General features: G+C 38.8%; 1 protein-coding gene across 5 annotated transcripts in view; it reads left to right on the forward strand.

Moving 5' to 3' along the window:
* The window catches only part of KIAA0586, an 89,736-nt gene that overhangs the window by 5,462 nt on the left and 61,605 nt on the right, over window positions 1-22,669 (forward strand). For 4 of the 5 annotated variants that reach the window (XM_083370085.1, XM_083370086.1, XM_083370083.1 and 1 more), the window contains exons 6-18: window positions 124-286; window positions 705-941; window positions 3,153-3,315; window positions 3,940-4,119; window positions 6,012-6,123; window positions 9,083-9,227; window positions 11,621-11,662; window positions 12,584-12,688; window positions 13,958-14,166; window positions 15,100-15,172; window positions 15,974-16,123; window positions 19,471-19,648; window positions 21,947-22,135. In XM_083370085.1, coding sequence (XP_083226211.1) covers window positions 124-286; window positions 705-941; window positions 3,153-3,315; window positions 3,940-4,119; window positions 6,012-6,123; window positions 9,083-9,227; window positions 11,621-11,662; window positions 12,584-12,688; window positions 13,958-14,166; window positions 15,100-15,172; window positions 15,974-16,123; window positions 19,471-19,648; window positions 21,947-22,135 — 1,946 coding nt within the window. The remainder of the gene's footprint in view (window positions 1-123; window positions 287-704; window positions 942-3,152; window positions 3,316-3,939; window positions 4,120-6,011; window positions 6,124-9,082; window positions 9,228-11,620; window positions 11,663-12,583; window positions 12,689-13,957; window positions 14,167-15,099; window positions 15,173-15,973; window positions 16,124-19,470; window positions 19,649-21,946; window positions 22,136-22,669) is intronic. The other variant, XM_083370084.1, reaches the window with a different exon arrangement.

Here is a 22,669-nt window from a genome sequence, read left to right on the forward strand (position 1 = left end):
GAACCCCAGAAGGTCTACTTTTATTATTGAAAGGAAATTTGTTTTCTGAAAATATGCTTTAATAAAGAAGAAAATTGTCTCAGAAATACTACATATGCTTACATGTCCGTATTGTACATACAGAATCCAGAATGTTCCTGTTTTTAAAGAAGTGAAGGTAAACCTTCTGAATAATGTGTGTCCAGATAAGGACAGTTCCAAGTCAACTCAAAGTGAAATGGATTCAGCAACAACCATTGCAGCTGCAACAGCAGCAGCTATTGCTTCCACAGCCCCACTTTTGAAAGTGAGTGATAAATTTCACCAGTTGGGAGTAGCTAAATAAAACATAATAAAATCCTATGAGTGGGACGCATCAAGCAGATTCAGCAAGTGTTTAAATGTGCATGCTAAATTGTCACGCTTTGTCTTTTTTCTTTTTCAAATTGTATAATCGGTGTGTGGGAAGATTAAGAACTTTGTTGCTGTGTTCTAGCCAGAATCAGATTAAGAAGGTGTATAATGGGGATTGGTTTAAGGTTTATGGATGTAAACTCGCTTATCCAACTACCCACTTTGATCCTTTCAGAGAGTAGTGTACACCTTAAAACCTTACAAATTCATAAATACCATTTTAAAGATTGTAATCACAGGTTTCTTTGTTATGTTTTCTTTACTCCTGCCAAAAGATTTCTCAGGCATAATCTTCATGTTTTCTCACTCAGGTCCAGAGTGACTTGGAAGCAAAAGTGAATTCTGTTTCCAAAATGCTAAATAAGTTGCAAGAGACAGATAAACAGCTGCAGCGTGTTGCCGAGCAGCAAGCCAGTCTGAAAGCTCAACAGCTCGAGGGGTCTTCTAGCAATCAGAGGGTTGGCAGACTTGAAAAACAGATGAATGCCTTCATGGAACAACGAATTCAACATCTGGAAAATTTGCAGCAACAACAAATGAATATTCAGGTAGGACAATAAAATATAGAATTCTGTTATTTTATTTTATAATATGGTAATCTTTTCTTTGTTACTGGGGGATAAATGTTGTCCAGCAGAACCACGGATGGGGAAATGGTTCATTGTGATTTATCATCCCTTCTTCATTGAAACTGTATTGATATCTTTATATCCTATAACTATTAAAAATAGGATTCTCAGCTTAATTGTGAAATGCTAATTTTTTTGTGCAGAAAAGAGCAGCTCATCTCCAAGTTCAGGGAAGAATTTAAATTATGTAGCATGTTCGTATCATATAATACCATAGAGTCACAGAGCTGAAAGGGGCCATTTAGGCCTCAAATCCAATCCAATCCCCAGCCTGGTGCAGGAATCCAAATGAAAGCATCTTAAGGAGGCTGCAGTCTTACCTCTGCTTGAACACTTGCAGAAGTGGACACAGTGCTACAGGAAGGGTCTTAACCAAACGGGAACAGACTAGAATAATTATTTCCTGGTATTTGGAAATTATATATCTGTTGATGCAACCTAAAATAGTATTTGCCTTCTTTACAACCACATCCCACTGCTGGTTTACACTTTACTTAGTTAAAAATCAACTCCTGTGCCAAGAATTTTTTTTTTGCAGTTACTCCAATCAAGCCAGCAATCCCCCATCTTATACATTTGCATTTCACTTCCTGAGTGAAGAATTTTTCATCTATTTGTTAAATTTCATTCTGTTACTCACCCCATTCCTATTCATTTTAAATGTCATTTGTGTCTTTTAGAGCAGGGGTTCCCAACCTGTGGGCCACAGCTCACTACCAGGTGGCTGGCCAGTGTGTGCGTGTGCGCGCACAGCCCCACTTGCACAGGTGTCGCCACGAGTGTCGCAGCTGTTTGTGCCCTCGCTCTCACAAACATTGCCAAAGGCACTTGGAGCCCCACACATGCGAACAACAGGGATTCGTGTGTGTGTGCACAATCATGCGTTTACCCTTCCCATAAAAGCATCTCTTCCCGTTCCGGGCCACAAACTCCAAAAGGTTGGGGAAGTCTGTTTCAGAGTATTAGCCCTCCTGCCCAATTTTGTATCACCTGCAGATTTGATAAGCATCCCTTTTAACCTTTCATCTAAATCATTAGTGAAAATAATCAAAGAGTAGAAGACACAGGACCCTGCTGATACCTCCCTCCATTGTGATGAAAACCCATCCCAGCAATCTGTGTGGATGCTGGCATGGCAGTAGAAAGAGCCTCAGTAGGAAGGGGAAAAGTCAAAATCCAGTTGAGACTTGTGACTGAAATTGGATGATGTAGACTGAAGCTAGCAAGTAATGTTTATCAAAGCAGTGACTTCTGCGATAGGCCTGAGATCCAGCGTGTTAGTGTATATTTCTGATATTCTTTATATGTATGGTTTGTTCTTTCTGTACACTTAATCATATTTCCATATGAGGAATTATCAGCTTGTGTAGAGCTAGCTTTGTGCTAACCGTGCACTTCTTGTTTTAATTACAACTTTTTAATAGATTGTCATTATAACGAGTGTTTTCAAAAGCTTTGTCCCCTCGTTTTCTTTTACCTGAGGCTAAACACCTATGCCTTTCAATTGTTCGTGAATTAATTATTTTTCGGTTGTGTATTGTACAACCATAGTTCATGGTTGTTAAAAATATTGTTTAAAGCCTCACGAGGCATTTCAATGATGCATTTTTGGTTTGGGGGAGTGTTGTTTGCTATGTTCTTATTTTGGACTGATCAACAACTGTAAGATACATTGATGAGTTATTATTTACAACTTTAAAGGCAGACTAAAGTGAATATTGTTTTGTAAAGGCAATGATCATCCACTTCCTCTATGAAAAAATGTAGGGTTAGAAAGGAGAGCATTCTGCTTTGTATAGCCAATTTCTGTTTGTTTGTATAGAACAGCAAAAGAGAAAAGAGTGAGAATGTGTGGAGGTAGGTGGGATTTTGTTTAGGGATAAAAACAAAGTTGGAACACTTGAGGATTGGTGCAGGAGTTGCTCTGCTTTAGGGTCCCTTCTGCTTTCCTGGAGGAATGTTTAATCATATGCTACCCAATAGTCCAGGCTTAGATGACACCAGTTTGTGGTTAAGATAAGGCAATCAAAATTGAGCCATTGTTACAGAAGTCTGTGCAGGTTGTCTTTGCTTAACAACCACAACTGGGACTGATATTTCTCTTTTGATACCTTAATTTCTTTTTCATAGTCGCAGTTAATTAGCTCTGCGCTGAATTCAGGTGGTTTCCAAACTGTTAAGGCAGCACCTTTCAAAAAACTTTCAAAACATGCTGTGAAGGCTGGGAAGCTGCTTGGTAACCAAACCACACCTCAAGAGGACTTATTTCTGTCTAGGGCAGCAAATACACAAGGTGAGACATATTTGATTTATTTATATTTAAACTTAAGGTAAACTTTGAGTTGTATATCAGATTATTTTTAACAAGTGTGCTATCTTTATATTTGCATAAGCTTCTTTTGACAGAACAATGGATTTACCTGTTTGATAGTTCACTCATGGACACCAAATAGGTTTTTTTGTTTTGTTTTCAAGACCTCATGTATTGTTGTGATGTCTGGAAATAAGCTTCTAAGAAGAGAAGAAACAGAGTTAAATAACTGAATCAACAAATAATCTGCATGAATTCTACCTGTCATATCTTAAATTTCCAAATTAGAATGAAATTGGCAAAGGCTGGAAGATACAGAAATACAAAAACTAGATAAACTCCCTTTCTCTCTTTTCTACTGATTATTAAAAGTTTCCAGATTTTGGAAACTTTGGATCACCTTGTTCGGACTGAATGTGTTCTTTCAATCAGCTGTGGAGCTTTGCCCCTTGCTTATCTCCAGATTCCACCTTCCAAAGATCTGATACATGTTTTGATTAGTTGAGAGAATCATGACTAAGACATAATTCTTATGGCTTGAAAATAAGGCATTCTATTTTTGTTACTTATATAGTGTGTATGCTCATATTTCCATATATATTCCAGTCTGTTCATGGCACTTGGAGAAACAGGGTATTCATACACAGAAATCCCCTTTGAAGACGCCGGCACCACGGAGATATGCTCCTATGCCTGTATCTAAAGATGCTCAAATTTCACAGAAAATGGCAAAGAAAGAGCTGTCTTTTGGAGAGAAAGAAAACGTGTCTTGTGGTAAAACTCTAGGTAAGGAAAATGTAGATGTAAAGCCTGTTGGAATGTTTCTTTTTATTTGGTTAATTGTTCATTTAGCATGTTAATTATAGAAGAATAATGTATTATAATGTCCCTTGGGTGTACTAGCCTTTGAGAGGAAAAACACTTGCTCCTCTTCAAACCTCCAATTTCTTTTTCTGGATCAGTGGTAGATAACCTTTACCTGGGCAGATGGCACATTCCCGTGCTGTAGTCACCTCTCACTTATCATCATGGAACATATCTGGGCCTCAGATACATTGTTGTTGTTTAAAAAAAAGATGTTAGAAATTAGCAGTGTATTAGCTTCTCACTTAATTTTTAAAATGATGACTGGGAATGCATCTTTATTGAATACAATGGATGATGGAATTGTGCTTCAGCCTGCATTCTTAATACCACTGTATTAATTCGAAGAAACAAAAACTGTTACTTTACTCCCAAACTGACATCGGTTATGTAATTTAATATTCCATAAGGTACCGAAAACTGAAACATTGCTATCACTATTAAAAAAACCTCGGTCTTGAGCTTATAAAGAGCAAGTGCTTAGCCTGTAAATTAGGATTCAAAAAAGTTTTGTCTGTCTTTGACAAGAAGTATCTTATAGAAGTCCTTATTCTCTTTTTCTCCAATCCAGAAAAAGGCATTACCAAGGTACTTTATGAGCTGTTCCTGGCATATTTATTCTCATGCCAGTTCTCCCTCTGTTTATCTTTCATTCTTACGTTTTCCTTCTCTTTGTGGCAAATTTGCATGGTCCCCTGCATGTAAGCACTAGAGCTCACAAGTCCAGCAACCTACTTTTTTTCTTCTAAGGCATTTTTACTTAGCCAAAACTCTCTTTTCCAGTTCAGTCTGTTCTCTTCGTACCCCAAAATGCTCAATTAACACTGCTGTGTGTTGCTTGTTTGCATCTTCATTGCCCTAGGATTTCTTCAACTGTTCCTTCCTTCCGTCAATCATTATTTAAGTTTCTTAGAATACCCTATTTTTACTTTTTACATAATCCTCGAATCTAGACACCCTCATATCCTATGTAAAATTCTCAGATTATTCTTCTGTTTATTGTGTAAATACTGCACACCTTCTAACTGTCTTCTTAACTGTTGCTTCCTTCTCTTTACTATTGCCATTCACTCCTTCTTGTATTAAAAGAAATCTTATAGTGGACCTGCCAAAATAGTTACAATAACCCTATAAATTACTGTAGCCTCAAGCTTTAGCTTGACCTTTTGAACAAGCATTTTCAACTCTTTTCAGTTGTGTCTTTCATCTTTAAATTATCTTAACTTTTAATATGTCAGTGTTAGGAACCTTTTATCCGTGGTATTAAAACGGTGTTTCTGAGTTAACAAGACTCTGCTATTGAAGCTCCTTTACTAGGCTTACTTATACAATGGGAACCACATGGAGATGTCTTTTCTATGCTTTCTTCTTTGTAATTGGTTAGAAAATGAATTATGTGCATTCTGTTTAAATTCCATGAATTCCAATTAATTCATACGCAGTGCATTTTATGCCCTGTTCTATATTTACACATGGTGATTATTACATAAACTCTTAATTTACAATTTAACATGTGATCTTTGTTCAAATTACTGTGTATTGGCTAGAACATTTTTTTCAGCATTGTATTAAATTACAGCATGCTTTTTACAGAGGCAATACAGTAAAATACGCTGAAGATGATTAAAGGCATGCCAAGATATAAATTCTAAAACTGAAAACGTCTGCCAAGATAAGATTTTAAAACTGGCAATGCTAATTCTCGCAGACTACAATAAATACTCCTTATTGAAAAATGCATAATCTGTGTGTCCTCTACCTCCGAATCTTTTAAATACGTTGCAATATATGGTTGTTGTTTTTTCCTCCACTAGGTGGAGGGAAATTTCTGGAACAAATCCTGAAAGCACACGAAAGTCCATTAAATCCAAGCACATCCTCAGAGGCAACCAACTGGACGGTGCCATGGCATTTGGGGAGTGAGCAGTAAGTATTTCTTTTTTTCTTTTTTTATTGAAAAGTTTTACAATACATTTTTAAATACAAAAAACTCCCTCCTCACCCTCCCCTCCCCTCCCCCCCTCCCTGACTTCCCAGAGCTGAATACAGGGTATAATAATACAAATATAAACTAAAATATGCTAACAACAAAAATAACACATTAAATTCTATCAGACTTTAACTCTCCATAGTCATAATATTAATAAAATAACAAATGACTAATCATACATCATAAAAATCCACTACTTATTCAAATGCTAAATGAAACTTTTTAGTCCCATATTTATTCTGAATATATTCAATCCATCTTCTCCATTCCACAATATATCTCTGTTGCGATTGATCTTTCAAATATGCCGAAATCTTTGCCATTTCCGCCAAATTGGAAACTTTCAAAGTCCACTCTTCTATAGTCGGCAATTCCTCCCAGTATTGCGCAACTAAAAGTCTTGCCGCCGTAATTAGATTCAACATCAACTTAGTGTCTATTACAGTAGTATCTGTAATAATACCCAATAAAAACAATTGCGGGGAAAACTTTATCCTTTTCTTAAATATCTTTTGCATATTCCACCAAATTTTAATCCGAAAAGCTTTAACCTTTTTACAAGTCCACCATATATGAAAATATGTTGCATCCTCACAACCACACCCCCAACATTTGGGCTGGCAGTTCGGATACATACTTGCTAATTTTTTAGGGTCTAAGTGCCACCTATAAAGCATTTTATAAAAATTCTCTCTTAAGTTTTGGGCCTGTGTAAATTTTACATTTCTAACCCAGATCTTTTCCCAAGTGTCCATTGTTATAACTTCTTGAAAATTCTGGGCCCACTTTATCATGCAATCTTTAACAAGTTCCGTTTCTGAGTCAATTTCTATCAATGCACTATATATCCTTTTAATATGTGCTTGACCTTGATCTCTAATTTGTTTTGCCAAATTTTCATCAGTCATCGAAAAGCCAGCTTTCTGGTCCTCTTTCCATCTTGCCTGTAATTGCCCATACTGAAACCAAGTTTGTACAATCTTTTCTTCTTTTAAAATATTCTATGGCTTTAATTGCCATACATTCCTTTCTAGACTTAAAATTTCCTTATATGTAGTCTCATGCTGTTTGAATCCCACATTTATATTTTCTATTGCATGTTTAGGTATTGCCCAAATTGGTATCTTATAATTTAACTTATGTCTATACTTTTTCCAAACTCGCAACAGAGCGTACCTTAAAATATGTATCTTAAACACATTATCCACCTTCTTATCATACAATAAATATGCATGCCAACCAAATAACAAATCATGACCCTCAAGATTTAATAATCTCCCTTGTGTTAAATTAAACCAGTCACTTATCGATGACAAAGCAGCAGCCTCATAATATAATTTAAAATTAGGCATTTTAAGACCACCTCTTTCACATGTATCTTGCATTATCTTAAATTTAACTCGTGGCTTTTCCCTGCCCAAACAAATTTATTAATTCCTTTTTGCCATTCCTCCAGATTTAAATCCTTTTTAAGTATAGGTATCATTTGAAACAAAAACAAAATTTTGGCAAAACATTCATCTTCACTGCTGCAATTCTTCCCAATAAAGACAATTGTAATTTTTTTTAACTACCTACCGGTAATTCTTTTTGTATTTTTCCCCATAACATTTCATAATTATTTTTATATAACTTCACATTTGAGGCTGACAGATATATCCCCAAATATTTAATCTTTTTAACTATTTCAAATCCCGTTCAAATCCTTTAGCTCTTCTAAAGCAGCCTTTTGTGGTACAGTCATATTCTTAGACAATATTTTAGTTTTTTGTGTGTTTATCTTAAATCCAGAAACTTTCCCATATAACATTATTATCTCCATCAATTCTACAACTGAGTAATCCGGCTGAGTTACTGTAATAACCAGGTCGTCCGCAAACGCCCTCAATCTGTAATCCTGATCTCTTATTTGAACTCCCCTAATTTTATTTGAATCTCGTATTTTAATCAGTAATATTTCCAATGTTAAAACAATAAAGGTGACAGCGGACACCCCTGTCTTGTACCCTTTTCAATATTGCATGATTCTGTCAAATTGTTATTTACTATTATACGAGCTGTTTGCTTCTGATATATTGCCCTAATAGATTGTAAAATTTTTTCCCCAAATTCCATTCTCTAATACTTTCATCAAAAATTGCCAGTCCAATTGATCAAAAGCTTTTTCCGCATCCAAAAAGATCAGTGCTGCAGGAATCTGATTATTTCTTTCCAAAAATTCCAATAGATCTACAATATGTCTCACATTATTCTTCATTTGTCTACCACTTATAAATCCAGTTTGATCACTATGAATCACTTGTTGCATTACCTTCATTAATCTATTGGCTAAAATTTTTGCAAATATAGTCAGTATTTAAAAGCGATATTGGTCTATAGTTTTTGGCTTGGGTAGCATCCTGATCTTCCTTCGGGATCAACGAAATAAAGGCAGTTTTCCACGATGGAGGCACTCCTCCTCCCAATTGAATTGTCTTAAACAATTCTCTTAAGGGTTCCACCATTTCTAACTGTAAATTTTTATAATAAACGGCAGTCAAACCGTCAGTTCCCGGTGCTTTACCCACTTTTAATTGTTTAATTGCTAGAAAAATTTCTTCATCAGTTATCAACAGTAAGTCTTTAGTTCAGTGTTCCTCATCCTCAGCAGCTTAAGATGTGGAGAAAGAATACATGAAGGCATTTGAGTTTATGTATGCCAAATAGGGCAAACTGAATTAATACGCTATCATCTCTATAGGATGGTATTACAGTATGTAACCTGGTAATTTTTGAAAGAGCAAAATATCTGGAGGGCAGTTGGTTGGATGTAACTGATTTAGAAAATCTCAGAAGATAAAATATTATTTGTAATCTCAGTAGGCAGTAATGATAATTTGAAATTATTACTTTTAGCAGATCCAGTGTTCCTCAGACAGCCTTCTCTGTATTTAAAAGCGCAAGTGAAGATCTTGATTCCATTGGGAAAACTGTGAAAAAAGCAGATGATGTGCTTCATGATCTTGGGCAATTGAAAAGAGAAATGCATAATATCCTGCAGGTAAAAATGCTTTTGTGTTGTGTATTTAAGAAGAGACTGGACAGCCATTTGTCTGAAATGGTTTAGGGTTTCCTGCCTAAGCATGGACTTGGACTAGATGACCTCCAAGGTCCCTTCCAATTGTATTTTTTTATTTTATTTATTTTAATTCCATTTATATCCCGCCCTTCTCCGAAGACTCAGGGCGGCTTACAAGCTTAGCAGTAGCCTTCATTCTATGTATATGCCTGCTTATTAGGGCTTTCGCCCCCTCCCCCCAAGCGGCATTATTACAAAGTCAGCTTAATTGCCCCCAACAATCTGGGTCCTCATTTTACCTACCTCGGAAGGATGGAAGGCTGAGTCAACCTTGAGCCTGGTGGGATGCGAACCTGCACTAATTGCAGGCAGCTGGTGTTACTTAAGGAGGCATTAGCCCACTGCTCCACCAAGGCTCTTTGTATTGTTGTTGTTGTTGTTGTTGTTGTTAGGAAAAGAATCTTGACATGCATAGATATTTATTGTGACTTAAAATATTGATTCATAAACATCTTTACACTTCCTCATAAGCACACAAACTTACAAGTGCTATTTAGTAAGAAATTGCTACAGTCAAGACCTTGAAAAATTTTGATATGTATTATGTGAAAAAAAGGGAACTTCAGCTTTTACAGATATTGGTGAACTTCAGCTTTGGTGAGCAAGTTGGTGAGCTTGCTTCCTCATTAGCTATGCTGAAATTATTGGAGGTGTAGTTTAATTTCTAGAGCCAAAGGGTCTCCCTTCTGGTACAGAGGCAGTTTCCTGAGGCTGGTAGTTTGCATTCTGAAAATCTCCATAATTCATAAAGGGGTGATCTAGACAGCAGGTACCAAGAAAACTGCAGTGAACTGTCCAAATAGTCCAGAATCAGACATGATAGAATAGGGGAAAAAATAGCTAGGTCTACTTTGCATAGAGATTACTATCTGGGTTCGCACATTGTGGTAACCTCGCTATAGTTTGCTTGGTTTTAATTTTCTACAATGTATGTAGCCACCGTGGATTCCCTCCCCTTAATTTTGCCTTTACTCAGCTTATATGACTATCCACTAAACAGGTGACTTAGGACAGTGTATACAATTAAAAGCAAAAAATAAGCAAAAATACTGGGTGACATGCAGTATCTTAAATAGCACCCTAACGCCTAATGGCAACCAGTGCAGCTTGTGAAATAACAGTGTTAACAGTGGGCGTGGTGTGCTCATGACTACATTCTAGGGCACCACAGTATTCTAGACCAGATATAGCTTCTGAGTAGTTTAAAAATGTGTTTAGAAGTTGAGCATGTTATGTCAGACTTAGCATCCAAAAGGACAGAGAGCAGTTTATAAGTATCGTAAATAAACAGACATAACCCCGCAGTGAAAGAACATTATATATGTAGCGGGGCTAGCTGAAAGGCTTTGCAGGAGCCTGGCTGGGGAGAGGGAAGCTCGGACAGCTGCTGCTGGGTTTTGGGCAGGGCGGGTGTGGATCGGGTGGAAGGAAAGAAAAAGCAGGAAAGAAAGGGGGTGGGGGTGGTTGCTGTCTCTGTTGTTGGAGACAAGCCAGGTGAAGTCGAAGAGGGATTGGAGGTTTTAAGCTGATCCCTTTCTGTGAAGGAGAGGGAAGCTGAGAGTGAGAAGGTGGAATTTTACTGCTTTCTTTCGCAGGGGGGATACCCCAAGCTGAGAGAAGAGAGAGTGAGGAGAGAGAAAGTTACTGGGGTTGCTAAATTCAGATTTTAATAATACAGGATGGGCAGGGGGGAGGGTTGACACTGACGAGACCTGAGATTGCGAGCAACGACAGAAAAAAAGGAGAGGCTGGTCATTGCTGCTTTGGAGACTAGCGGCCATCTGAACTTTGATTATTGTTACTTTGCAAGTCATAGACATTGTGGGGAGTTGCCTTTGAGGGATGAGCTGTTGCTGCAGAACGCTGACTACCATTGTTCGTGTTCCTGTCGTTGCCTGGAACCGGGGTTTTCCCCACCCCATTTGTTTCCAACCTGTGAAATCACTGACTATTGCTGCTTATGACTGCCTGGGGCTGTTAAACACCACCACATATTGACTATCGGGGCTAGGGGCTGGTCATCTTTGTTCCTGAAAATCCCCCTTTTTGATGACAATAGTCTTGCCACCTTCTCACTTTGCGTAAGCTTCTGCTAAAAAAGACTCTTTACTAACACCTTGAGAGTGCAGCTGCAGAGCGCAACGGAGGGGAGCGGAGCTGGGAGGGCCTGGGCTTCGGCGGCCTCTAAGGGGGTAACGCTACATATGGTTTTCAGAGGAATATAAATTGTGTAAATAATAGTCTTCCACTGTGGTACAGAACTGTAGTATGTCTGTGTAGAGACCTTTCTATAATGCATTTTTTTATACTTGCAGGATGCAAAGGATTGGAAATCAGACATGAACAATTTCGTGAAGGTTCTGTTTCAGTTTATTTCTTCTTAAACCATATATCCAATGGGTCTTAATTTGAAGGCACGCATGCTGCCTCAGTAAAATGCACTAAAATGAACAATACCGTAGTATCATCCTGTGTTTGAATTTTTATTCCTGCAATTAAATTATTAGTCACGATGGCTATATATTATTTCCCATATAAAAAGCATTAGATATGTCTCTCAATTCTACTTCCTGTGAACCCAGGAAGGAAAAGTGCTATTGTTCTCATGCTTGCTAATCAAATTTCCACTGGATTTGATTATCTACTTTGAGTATAAAATGGTGAGCTAGATAGGCTTCTGATTTTATCTAGCAGGTTTTTTGTGTTTTCATTTTTAAAGGATTTAAAAACATGAAACTGTTGAAATTCACTATATTGGTAGGTTATGTTGAAGTTTAAAAACCAGGACTGGATTTCAAATATTTCACTTGTATCTGCCAACTATGAATTGCTTCTTAGATACCTCAGAATTTTGCTCCTTTCAACCTGCGCAAGGCTGGCAGGCCAGATACACTGGCAAAAGAAATACCAACACATCAAACTACTATTAGTCTAATATCCATCCTATGCACAGTAATTAAGACATAGGTTCTGCTTCAAATTCACCCACATGCTATTCTCAGTACCAAAAGTGAACTAATACTCTAGAACAGGGGTGTCAAACTGCCAGCCCACGGGCCAGATGCGTCATCAGGAAACTGCGCCTACCCCATTGCCAGCAATGGAAAAAAGGCTCTGATACATAGCGCGATATGTGACGTCGCGAGTGTGACATGTCTGCTCTAGAAGGTTTTGCAGCTGGTTTTATTTTAGTGTCTTCTTCTGCAGATAGTTTTCATAGTTTTCTTCATTAAAATATCTGTTCAGGGGCATCAATTATCTTTTCCCTTAAACTGCAGACAACCTCATACCCCAAAGAAGCTGGCCAAATGAAGGATCACCTCTCTTCTCATCAACCTGCCCCTTCATCAGAGGTCCTTCTCAAAATGCCCTCACAAACTGAGGTATGACAGGGAGCAACCAGGTAATGGGCTCAGTTACAGTTCCTGGTTATGGATCTCTAAGGTTCACCTGATAGCCACACTGCTGTTTGGGGTGGGATGCAGGCATAAGTCCCTGATTTTCTTACATTTTTGAACATGCTTTACCTTTAAGTTAGATGGTAATGTCTATAGAGATTCTCAATCTCCAGGGCATGGTTGTCCCAAAGGTGCTTTTTCAGGAGGCAACTGGACTTTCTTGTTTTTCTTTGAAGACGTTTCACTTCTCATCCAAGAAGCTTCTTCAACTCTGACTTGATGGTGGGGAATGGAATTAGATGGTAATGATTCAGTAATTCTTCGCAAGCCCATGTAACTCAAACAAAAGTTAATTTTCAAGCAGAACATATAGTAATGGACTTCTGATGTTTCTTGTGGGTTACTGTATTCTATTCAAATGCTTCAGAAATATTTATACATGTTTTTATGTCCATAGATTTATTTATTTATTTTATTTTAATTTGTCATGTAATAAAAATAATATTATTAATTTTATAACTGCTCTATATTCCAGGAGATTGCTATTAGCAATCTCCTTGAGTGCTTCCCTCAGTTTAGCTTGTGCTAGTATCAAAAGCAGCTCTTCTTTTTATTTCACTGATAGAAGAGTTGTGCAGTATTATGTGGCAATATAGAGAGGGCCATCTTATAGACCTCTGGCTATGAATGTCCTCTACTCACAGAGCAGGCTAGCATAAACTGTTAGTTTATTTTAAATACAAAAAAATACTTTGCACAAGGCACTTAGCTTAGCCTTTTAGAAAATGTCTAGATTTTTATTGCATTTTGCTGTTTCTACTAATTTTATTACACCTCAAGATCAAGTAATGTATTGCAAGTTGTAAACATTAAAATAAAGAATTAAAATAATATTCAGTTCTTTTCAAATTGTGTATAATTTAATGGTTATTTTTCTTTCTTTTGCTTTTTTCATATTTCCCCCAAATTTAAGCCCTACTTCGATAATTAAAAATTGAACTTCTTGCATAAAAAGAGAAGTCAGTATTGTACAAGTACTCTGTGCTTGCAGAGTGGGTTTTTCCCTCATGCGCTTCTTTTTTCAGATATGCCCCAAAATCTGCCAATTCTTCGGAGCAGATTCTAAAAGCATAGACGAAAGTGTGGGTGCAGCTGATTTACCATCTTAATTTGTAGGAACCGTTTATAGATGTAATTCAATATACCTTAGGTTGTTAGCTTTTAGTGACATTTTAAAATTTATTTGGATTTCAGCAAAAAAACCTTTTTGAACTTCACCAACTTTCCAAGTCATCCATTCTTCAGTCAAACAAGGCATCCAAATCTATACTGAGAGACGCTGAAAAGATCCTAAGAACAGTCCGCAAGAATAAAAGGCTTCTTGAAGAAAACCTGGAAGCCATTATTCGTGCCAAGGATGCTAATGCTTTGCATACCTTCATAGATGAGTTGACAGCAGATAGGTAGAGTTCTGTATTTTGAGTTTGCATTTTCTTTGTTCTAGGAATATTATTTCCCTCTTCAGAATTACAACCATTTAAAATTGACTACCGTAATATGAATTTTGTTTCTATCCTTTGTAAGGGAGGGCCAAAATAGTGGACAAATATAAAACCACACATCACCTGTATAGTAAAATTAACCAAAAAAAATCAACTCATACCATTAACATGAATTAAAAGAGCTTCTCAACCAACTCTTAAAATCTATGTCTAGGAAAATATTTAGAAACTTTTTGATCTAAAGATGAAAAGCGTAGAGCCTTGGCATCCCTGACTTCTTGAAGATAAGTTTGTCACATAAAGATAAGTTTGTCACATTTCCAATAATAGATCAGTGGGATTAAAAGTTCCTGAGATCCAAGAAGGCACGACATTCATCCAAGATTGTTTTTAACTAAGTTTAAATGAATGGAAGGGAGATAAGTGAGTGTCATGAAAATAGAAGCAGGCAATTGTTTTCTATATTTTGGATGGTCAGGGATTACAGTAAATATGAGCATGATACGATGACATCATACAAGTAATAAGATGGGATCCTTACATTGGGTGGTTGTAGTTGTTTCATTTATCTCTGACAACTTGTAAGAAATCTTAAATTTGTTTATCAGTAGATTGCAGAGAAATTTCAGGACCAAGATTTTATTCATAAGGGGACAGATAGAATTAAAAAAAAAGTTCAGGGCTTTGTGGTGACCACTCTTGTCCATCTGTATAGTTTAAGTGTAACATACGCACACACACACACACACACAAACACACACACACAAAATGAGCAGCACTTCTAGCTCTCTGTCTTTCTCTCCACTGTATGAGCTTCAAACTTTTTTTAAAGCAAAGTTTTCCATTTTTGATGATTTGACCCTCTAATTTTCTACTGCTGTTCCTCTCTTGTAGAGATGTCCTAGAGGAAATACGGATCAGGAAAACTGTAGACGATTGGATTAAGACAATCAGCATGGAAATTCAGGTGTGGCGGCAGAGTGGTTTCTGGCAAAATACAACTCTGCTAAATGATTCTCTAAATCTTTCCCAGAGAAATGCGTTTTACTCTCAATATTGATTTTTTTTGGAATTTCTGCAAATGGTAACAGACACGGCTATCTCTAGTTTTTGAATTCAAGGCCCTATAACTTCAAAGTTCTTACCGCTTGATTGTGCAAAATTTATTACAGAACTGTCCGTTATCGTGAATATATGGCTCCTACAAATGTGGCAAGTTATATTAAGATACAAATTGTGGAAAATAACTTCTCCATTTCCCTTTCTTTGGACCGATTTTGAGTGTTTTAATATATAGTTGAAGGAAATGCCTACTTTTGGAGAAAGGCAAGGATTGCTTAACAATCTTGGGGTTCATTAAATCATGAGACAACTGTCCAGATTGTTCTTTTCTTTTAAAATAGCAACATTTTGCATAGAAGATTCTGCAATAGCAGAGGTTAGCAAAGTTAGAAGTGCTGCTTATTTGCATAGCCTTTATGATAATTTAGACTGCAGAAAATTGGAAGAATGATAGGACAGAAACAAATAAAAGGGGTGTACTTCCTTTTTTGAGACTTCAGCATTTTTTTTAAAAAAATCTACAAATTTATTTTATGTCATTGCTGATATTAGGCACAAGCCCTTAAATCTTGTATATTGCATCATACCAATTACCTTCCTTCCTATTGATACTGTCAGCACTAATGCTTACACATTAAAACTCCATCAACCTTTATGTTAATCTAAAAGCTATCATTTTATTTCTGCTTTTCTGCTTTGCTTTTAGGATGAAATGGCAAGGAAGGACTACCTCAAGGCACAACAGGCCACCAGGACAGCCAGCAGAGAAACATATGCAAAATCTCATTATGGTCAAAGAATCCCCCCCAAAAAACGTTTGCCTACAGCAAAGCTGTCTCCAAAACTGCCAGTCAAAGTGAGAATGCATTATGTGGGAGCTAGTAGGGGCTAAATCTAGTTCAGGCTGGAATCAGCAGAGGCCATCTGAACTGCATGAAGAGGAGGAATTTGTCCCTTGCTTATTTAGTACAGGTAGTCCTTGGGTTATGACAGCAATTGGGACTGGGATTGCTGTCCCTAAGCAATGTGGTTGTAAAACATGATGTCATGCGACAGCATCACTTGGCAACAGCAATCCCACAATCCTGGTTGCCATCATAATTCCAAGACTCTGTGGGGTTTTAAGTGGAATGAGATGGGGAGTCTCGGGCAAGGAGCTCAGGGGGGCTGCCCAGATGTTGGGGCAAGTGGTTGATTGACCATGAGTGAGCACAGTGTGTTTGAGTGGGCACACACGACAGAAAATAGGTGGTTTGGGGGATGCCATCATAATTTTGAACTGTCACTGAACAAGTAAGTGGTTATGTTGAGGACTGGAGAATGCTGTTCTCCCATGTTTGGTGTGTGTGCATGTGTGTGTGTGTGCGCATGCGCATGTGCGTGTGCACGCACACATATACACACACACAAAGATATGATCAGTCTATTTTAACAGTGAGACACATAATAACAACAAAAACATCCAGAAAAACACATTTCAAAAAAGTTATAAATTGATTTGCATTTTAATGAGTGAATTTAATCTATCAGCAAGATTTCTGGCTCCCAGGTGTCTTATACAGGTAATGAGCTGAGATTAGGAGCACTCTCTTAGGGAGCGCTCCTAATCTCAGTTTGTTACCTATATAAAGGATACTTGTATTTTATACAATCAATCAATCAGATTCCAAACTCCACCATGGCCAAGACCAAAGAGTTGTCCAAGGATGTCAGGGACAAGATTGTAAACCTACATAAGGCTGGAATGGGCTACAAGACTATTGCCAAGCAGGTTGGTGAGAAGGTGACAACGGTGCGATTATTCGCAAATGGAAGAACCACAAAATAACTGTCAATCTTCCTCAGTCTGGGGCTGCATGCAAGATCTCGTGGAGTTTCCGTGATCATGAGAACTGTGAGGAATCAGTCCAGAACTACACAGGAGGATCTTGTCGATGATCTCAAGGCAGCTGGGACCATAGTCACCAAGAAAACAATTGATAACACTACTCTGTGAAGGATTGAAATCCTGCAGTGCCCACAAGGTCCCCCTGTTCAAGAAAGCACCTGTCTGAAGTTTGCCAATGAACATCTGAATGATTCAGAGGCGAACTGGGTAAAAGTGTTGTGGTCAGATGAGACCAAAATTGAGCTTTTTGGCGTCAACTCAACTTGCTGTGTTTGGAGGAGGAGGAATACTGCCTATGACCCCCAAGAACACCATCCCCACCATCAAACATGTAGGTAGAAACATGCTTTGGGGGTGTTTTTCTGCTAAGGGGACAGAACAACTTCACCGCATCAAAACGACGATGGATGGGGCCATATACCATCAAATCTTGGGTGAGAACCTCCTTCCCTCAGCCAGGGCATTGAAAATAGGTCGTGGATGGATATTCCACCATGACAATGACCCAAAACACAGAGCCAAGACAACAGTGGCTCAAGAAGAAGCACATTAAGGTCCTGGAGTGGCCTAGCCAGCATCCAGGCCATAATCCCATAAAAAATCTCTGGAGGGAGCTGAAGGTTCGAACTGCCAAATGTCAGCTTCAAAACCTTAATGACTTGGAGAGGATCTGCGAAGAGGAGTGGGACAAAATCCCTCCTGAGATGTGTTCAAACCTGGTGGCCAACTACAAGAAGTGTCTGACCTCTGTGATTGCCAACAAGGGTTTTGCCACCAAGTACTGTCATGTTTTGCAAAGGGGTCAAATACTTATTTCACTCATTAAAATGCCAATCTATAATTTTTTTAAAAATGTCTTTTTCTGGATTATTATTTTTTTGTAATTCTGTCTCTATCTGTTAAAATAAACCTGTCATTACAATTATAGACTGATCATTTCTTTGTCAGTGGGCAAATGTACAAAATCAGCAGGGGATCAAATACTTTTTTCCTCTCACTGTATAGTTCACTGCAGGTAATCCTTGACTTACAACCTTTCATTTAGTGACTGAAGTTACAACAGCAATAAAAAAGTGACTTATGATTGTTTTTCCTACTTATGACCGTTGCAGTATTCCTCTGGTCACATAATCAAAATTCAGACGCTTGGCAACTGGCATGTATCTATGATGGCTGCAGTGTCCCACGGTCATTTGAAAAAAGTCATAAGTCGCTTTTTTCAGTGCTGTTGTAATTTCAAATGGTCACTAAATGAACTGTTGTAAGTCAAGGACTACAGGTAATCCCCAAGTTACGTGCATTCACTTAACGCTCGTTCGAACTTACGCGATAAGCGTCCCCTAGTGCTTACGAGCAAGTCCCAAAATTACGAATATTGCAGCACCACAGCAGTCGTTTGCCCTTATGAGTGACCGCAGAGGCTCTGCAACATTCACTCGTTATTCCCTTCCTCCCCACCCCCGCTCCAGCTCTGTCTAGGCACCAGGCCTTCAATACTTGCCCTGCGAAGAGATCCTTCGCTTTATTGGCTGCTCCAGGCCTTTGGTTAGTTTGCAGGGAATGGAGGCCTAAAGTAATGCAAGATCACGCGAGATCAGTGAGGCGAGATCTCATGCTACTGATTTCACGTGATCTCATGGTACTTAGGCCTCTGTTCTCTGCAACAGAGAACGGAAAGGAAGCTGGGGGATGCTTCCACGGGCTCTGGAGGCTGGATTGGAGCATTGGAGGCCTTTTCCAGGCTGCTGCCACCCGGATCTGAGGGGATCAGGCCACCGGAAGGCCGCGGAAGCATCCCCCTCAGATCCAGATGGCAGAGGCCTGGAAAAGGCCTCCGAAGCCCCGATTCAGCCTCTGGAGGCACGTGGAAGCTTCCCCCTGGCCTCAGATCTGGGCGGTAGCAGGAACTGTGGCAGAGAGGAGACAGATCTTTTGAAGGTGAGTCCGGTGTGGCAGGAAGGGAGGGGGAAGCATGCATCAGTGGGTCAGGAAGGCCTTGGGGGGCCTGTTCCATCATTAAGCCCTCCCCACCCTGAGATACCTCATGTTCACTTACGAGCCACGTACGTCTTAACAAGCAAGGGAGTGATCTCATTCGAGGTACAAGATTCACTCCCACGGGTTTTCGAGTTACGAGTGGAATGGACAGGCTCCATTACACTTGTAACTCAAGGACTATCTGTACTTGTACTGTAATAAATAAATTTGGCTTTCTATCTCCTAACTCTAGATTTAGGTGGCTGAAATATAAATGATTCTTATTTAACCATCTACCTATCTGTAGTCAAATTTCAGAATGGTTTTTCTTTTATAAGCAGGGTTCTCTGAAAACAAGGTTGGAAGCACAAAATGAAGAGTATCTTTCTCAGGTTTATGGCAGGCCAGTTTACCAAGGTCATAGAAGCACACTGAAGAAATCTCCCTATCTGCGCTTCAATTCTCCACCTCCCAAATCAAAACCTCCACGACCAAAAGTAATAGAAAGTGTTAAAGGCAAGTAGTGTTTTTTCCCCTTAAAAACAACGTTTCAAACAGCTTGCCTTTCTATTCTAGGATATGCTTTATTCCACCTTGATCTTGTGAAAATTCTGTAGAGTAATATAGCTATTTCTAATAAATAACTTATTCATGGCATTTATTTAATTATCTTTGCCACCAAACATGCATTAAAAATGGACGTGAATATAAAGAAGTAGGAAAATCTCTTTGTTGTTATAGAAATGACTAGTATAACTACTGCTTTGTTTTCCTGAAAATAAGACCGGTTATTATTATTATTATTTTTTTGCCTCCAAAAGAGGCACCAGATATTATTTCCGGGGGGTGTCTTTTCCACTCACCTCCAGCACTGACAATCCTGCCCAGCCCACCAACTTCTGTGGCCGAAGGAGCAGCTGCAGTCTGCAGCTCAAAGAATGGCGCTCCGGCCTGCATTTCGCAGTCAGGCCTTTCCAGAAGGCTTCTGCATCCGATAACAGAGCAGTGGATTCAATCCATAGCTCGGTTCTTGGCTGCAGAGGCCTTGCAGAACCGAGCTATGGATTGAATCCATAGCTTGGTTCTCGGCTGCAGTGGCCTTGCAGAAAGGCCTGACTGTGAAATGCAGGCCTGGGGACGCCGCAGAAGAAGTGGCCCGGCAAGGAGAGGCCTGACTACAAGGTAAGTGGGTGTAGGGCCCGTGGGGCAGCTCTACCCCCCACCCCCGCCCAAGTTTGATTTATAGGTGTGTACCTCCCCCAAAACTAGGGCTTATCTTTGGAGTAAGGCTTATATTAGGCCCTCCCCCCAAAAATCAAACTAGGCCTTATTTTCAGGGTAGGTCTTACTTTTGGGGAAACATGGAATGTAAAAATAAAAATTTGACGTTTGATGCTATTATGTTATTCTACTGCACCAAAGGGAGTCGGATGTCAACGACTTTTCTTTCTTTTTTCCCTTTTCTCAACACTTTTCCTTTCCCTTCTCCTTCCCTTATTTTCCTATTTTCTTTTGTATTTTTGTATTTTATATTATAAACTGATAAAAAAGTTAATTAAGAATTAGGAAAATCTCTTGAGACAGCTGTTCTACTGTCTCTTTCAAAGAAGGGCAGTCTTTGATTTCTGTAAAATGGAGGATTTCCTGCCCAAGTAGGTCATAGGAGAGCGTTAGTCCCTCTACCATCCTCCTTCCTGCAGAGATAACTGAGCAAATCAAATGCTAACAGCTGAACGTTTGGGATGCATATGCAGAACCAGCTGACCTGCCTTGCTTGCCTTATGCAAAGGGGCAGGGTTCACAGATCTGCCTCTTGGACTTCTAAGGAGTGTAAGAAACTGCTTGTGTCACCAGAAGAGACTCTTCCTGGGGTTTTTGTTTTGTTTATTTGGAGAAATTAAAAGGTGGAAATGGAAATGAGACTCCTCTGGTAGTCAAATATTTCCATTCCCACATTTTAAAATCCCTCCATGAGCCAAAATTCCGCAGCTAATTTTTAGTATCAAATTTCAATGACACAATTTGGGGCTGTTTGGGGGAGGAGGTAAGATAACAGTAGGAGCTGTTTACCTCTGAGGAGGCTCCCATTGCTATCACTAGCTTTCATTTTTGAAAGGTAGAAGGCAGAGGGGGGGGAGGCAGAGATTACGCTACTGAAACTTGACCATGTGAGCCAAATTTATCAGCAAGATCTCAGGCTGAGAAACTGCAGCTGGGGGCTAGGAGAGGGTTGCAGGTTGCTACAAGATTTATTTTATTTTATTTTTATTTTTATTCCATTTATATCCCGCCCTTCTCCGAAGACTCAGGGCGGCTTACAAGCTGCCCCATATCTGCTTGGACACCAGCCAAATCTATTCCAAAAGCTTTTGTGTGTTTAAAAAAATATTTTTGGTTCATTTATCATACTAAACTATACTGTGGTTTATTTGTTTAACTTTGCATGTGGCTTGAACACAGGATTAGGATTTATAAACTACGGTGGTACCGTGGTACTCAACTGCTTTGAAACTCATCAAATTTGGTACTTAGTGCATTTTGACGTGGAAATTTTGTCCAGGGACTCATTGGTACCGGTTGTTGTTGGCTGTTTTGTGGCTCACTATATTATTCCTTATGGGAAAAATTGTTTGGCACTCATCGTTTTTGGTACTCATCACACCTGCCAGAACCAATTAACGATGAGTACCGAGGTACCACTGTAGTTTATAGGGTAGGGTGCTCTGTTAATAGCACAGTTGTGATTTCTTAAATAAACTGTGGCTTTAGAATTGTTTTTGCATAGTGTGTGAATACATAATCTAATTTCACCAGGTACAAAAGTAAAATCTATCAGGACACAGACCAGCCCCCATCTGGACAATAAAGTTATCATTCCTAAGAAGGCAGAATCAGTGTCTGCTTTTCACCAGGAACTGCAGTATCTTTTCAGCCCAACAAAAGAGATTTGTGAAGTATCTGGTCCTCTTGAAGGTCATCTCATTCCAATGGCAATCCCATTAGGTATGAATTAAAAAGTGTCCTAAGTTACCCAAGCAGCTCTTGTTTAGCAAAAAGCAGGTCAGGTAACTGTGGAGATTTAGTGTTTTCTTCCGATTATCTTTAATGCCAAGATAAGTCTTAATTTGATACATCTCAGAGTCACTCTATGAGGGATTTGGGCAGTCTCCAGACTAAGATAGATAGATAGATAGATAGATAGATAGATAGATAGATAGATAGATAGATAGATAGATAGATAGATAGATAGATAGATAGATAGGCAGGCAGGCAGGCAGGCAGGCAGGCAGGCAGGCAGATAGAATGTCTGTTATTAAAGTTTGAGGTTCCCACAAATGAGGGGAAAACTCATGACTCCGATTTGAAACATGAAATAGAATTGTGTTCTTAATCTCCAGATATCTATCTCCTGATACCTCAGATTTCGTTAGCCTGGTAAGTTAAGAGAAGCTGAGGGACTGAAGTTTGAAGAATTTGAGCCATCTTTTTACTGAAATGATTGACCTGCCTTAAAATATATGCATGGGTCAGTAGACC

This window comes from Vipera ursinii (genome assembly GCF_947247035.1).
Source record: "Vipera ursinii genome assembly, chromosome: 1".
Lineage (NCBI taxonomy): Eukaryota > Metazoa > Chordata > Lepidosauria > Squamata > Viperidae > Vipera > Vipera ursinii.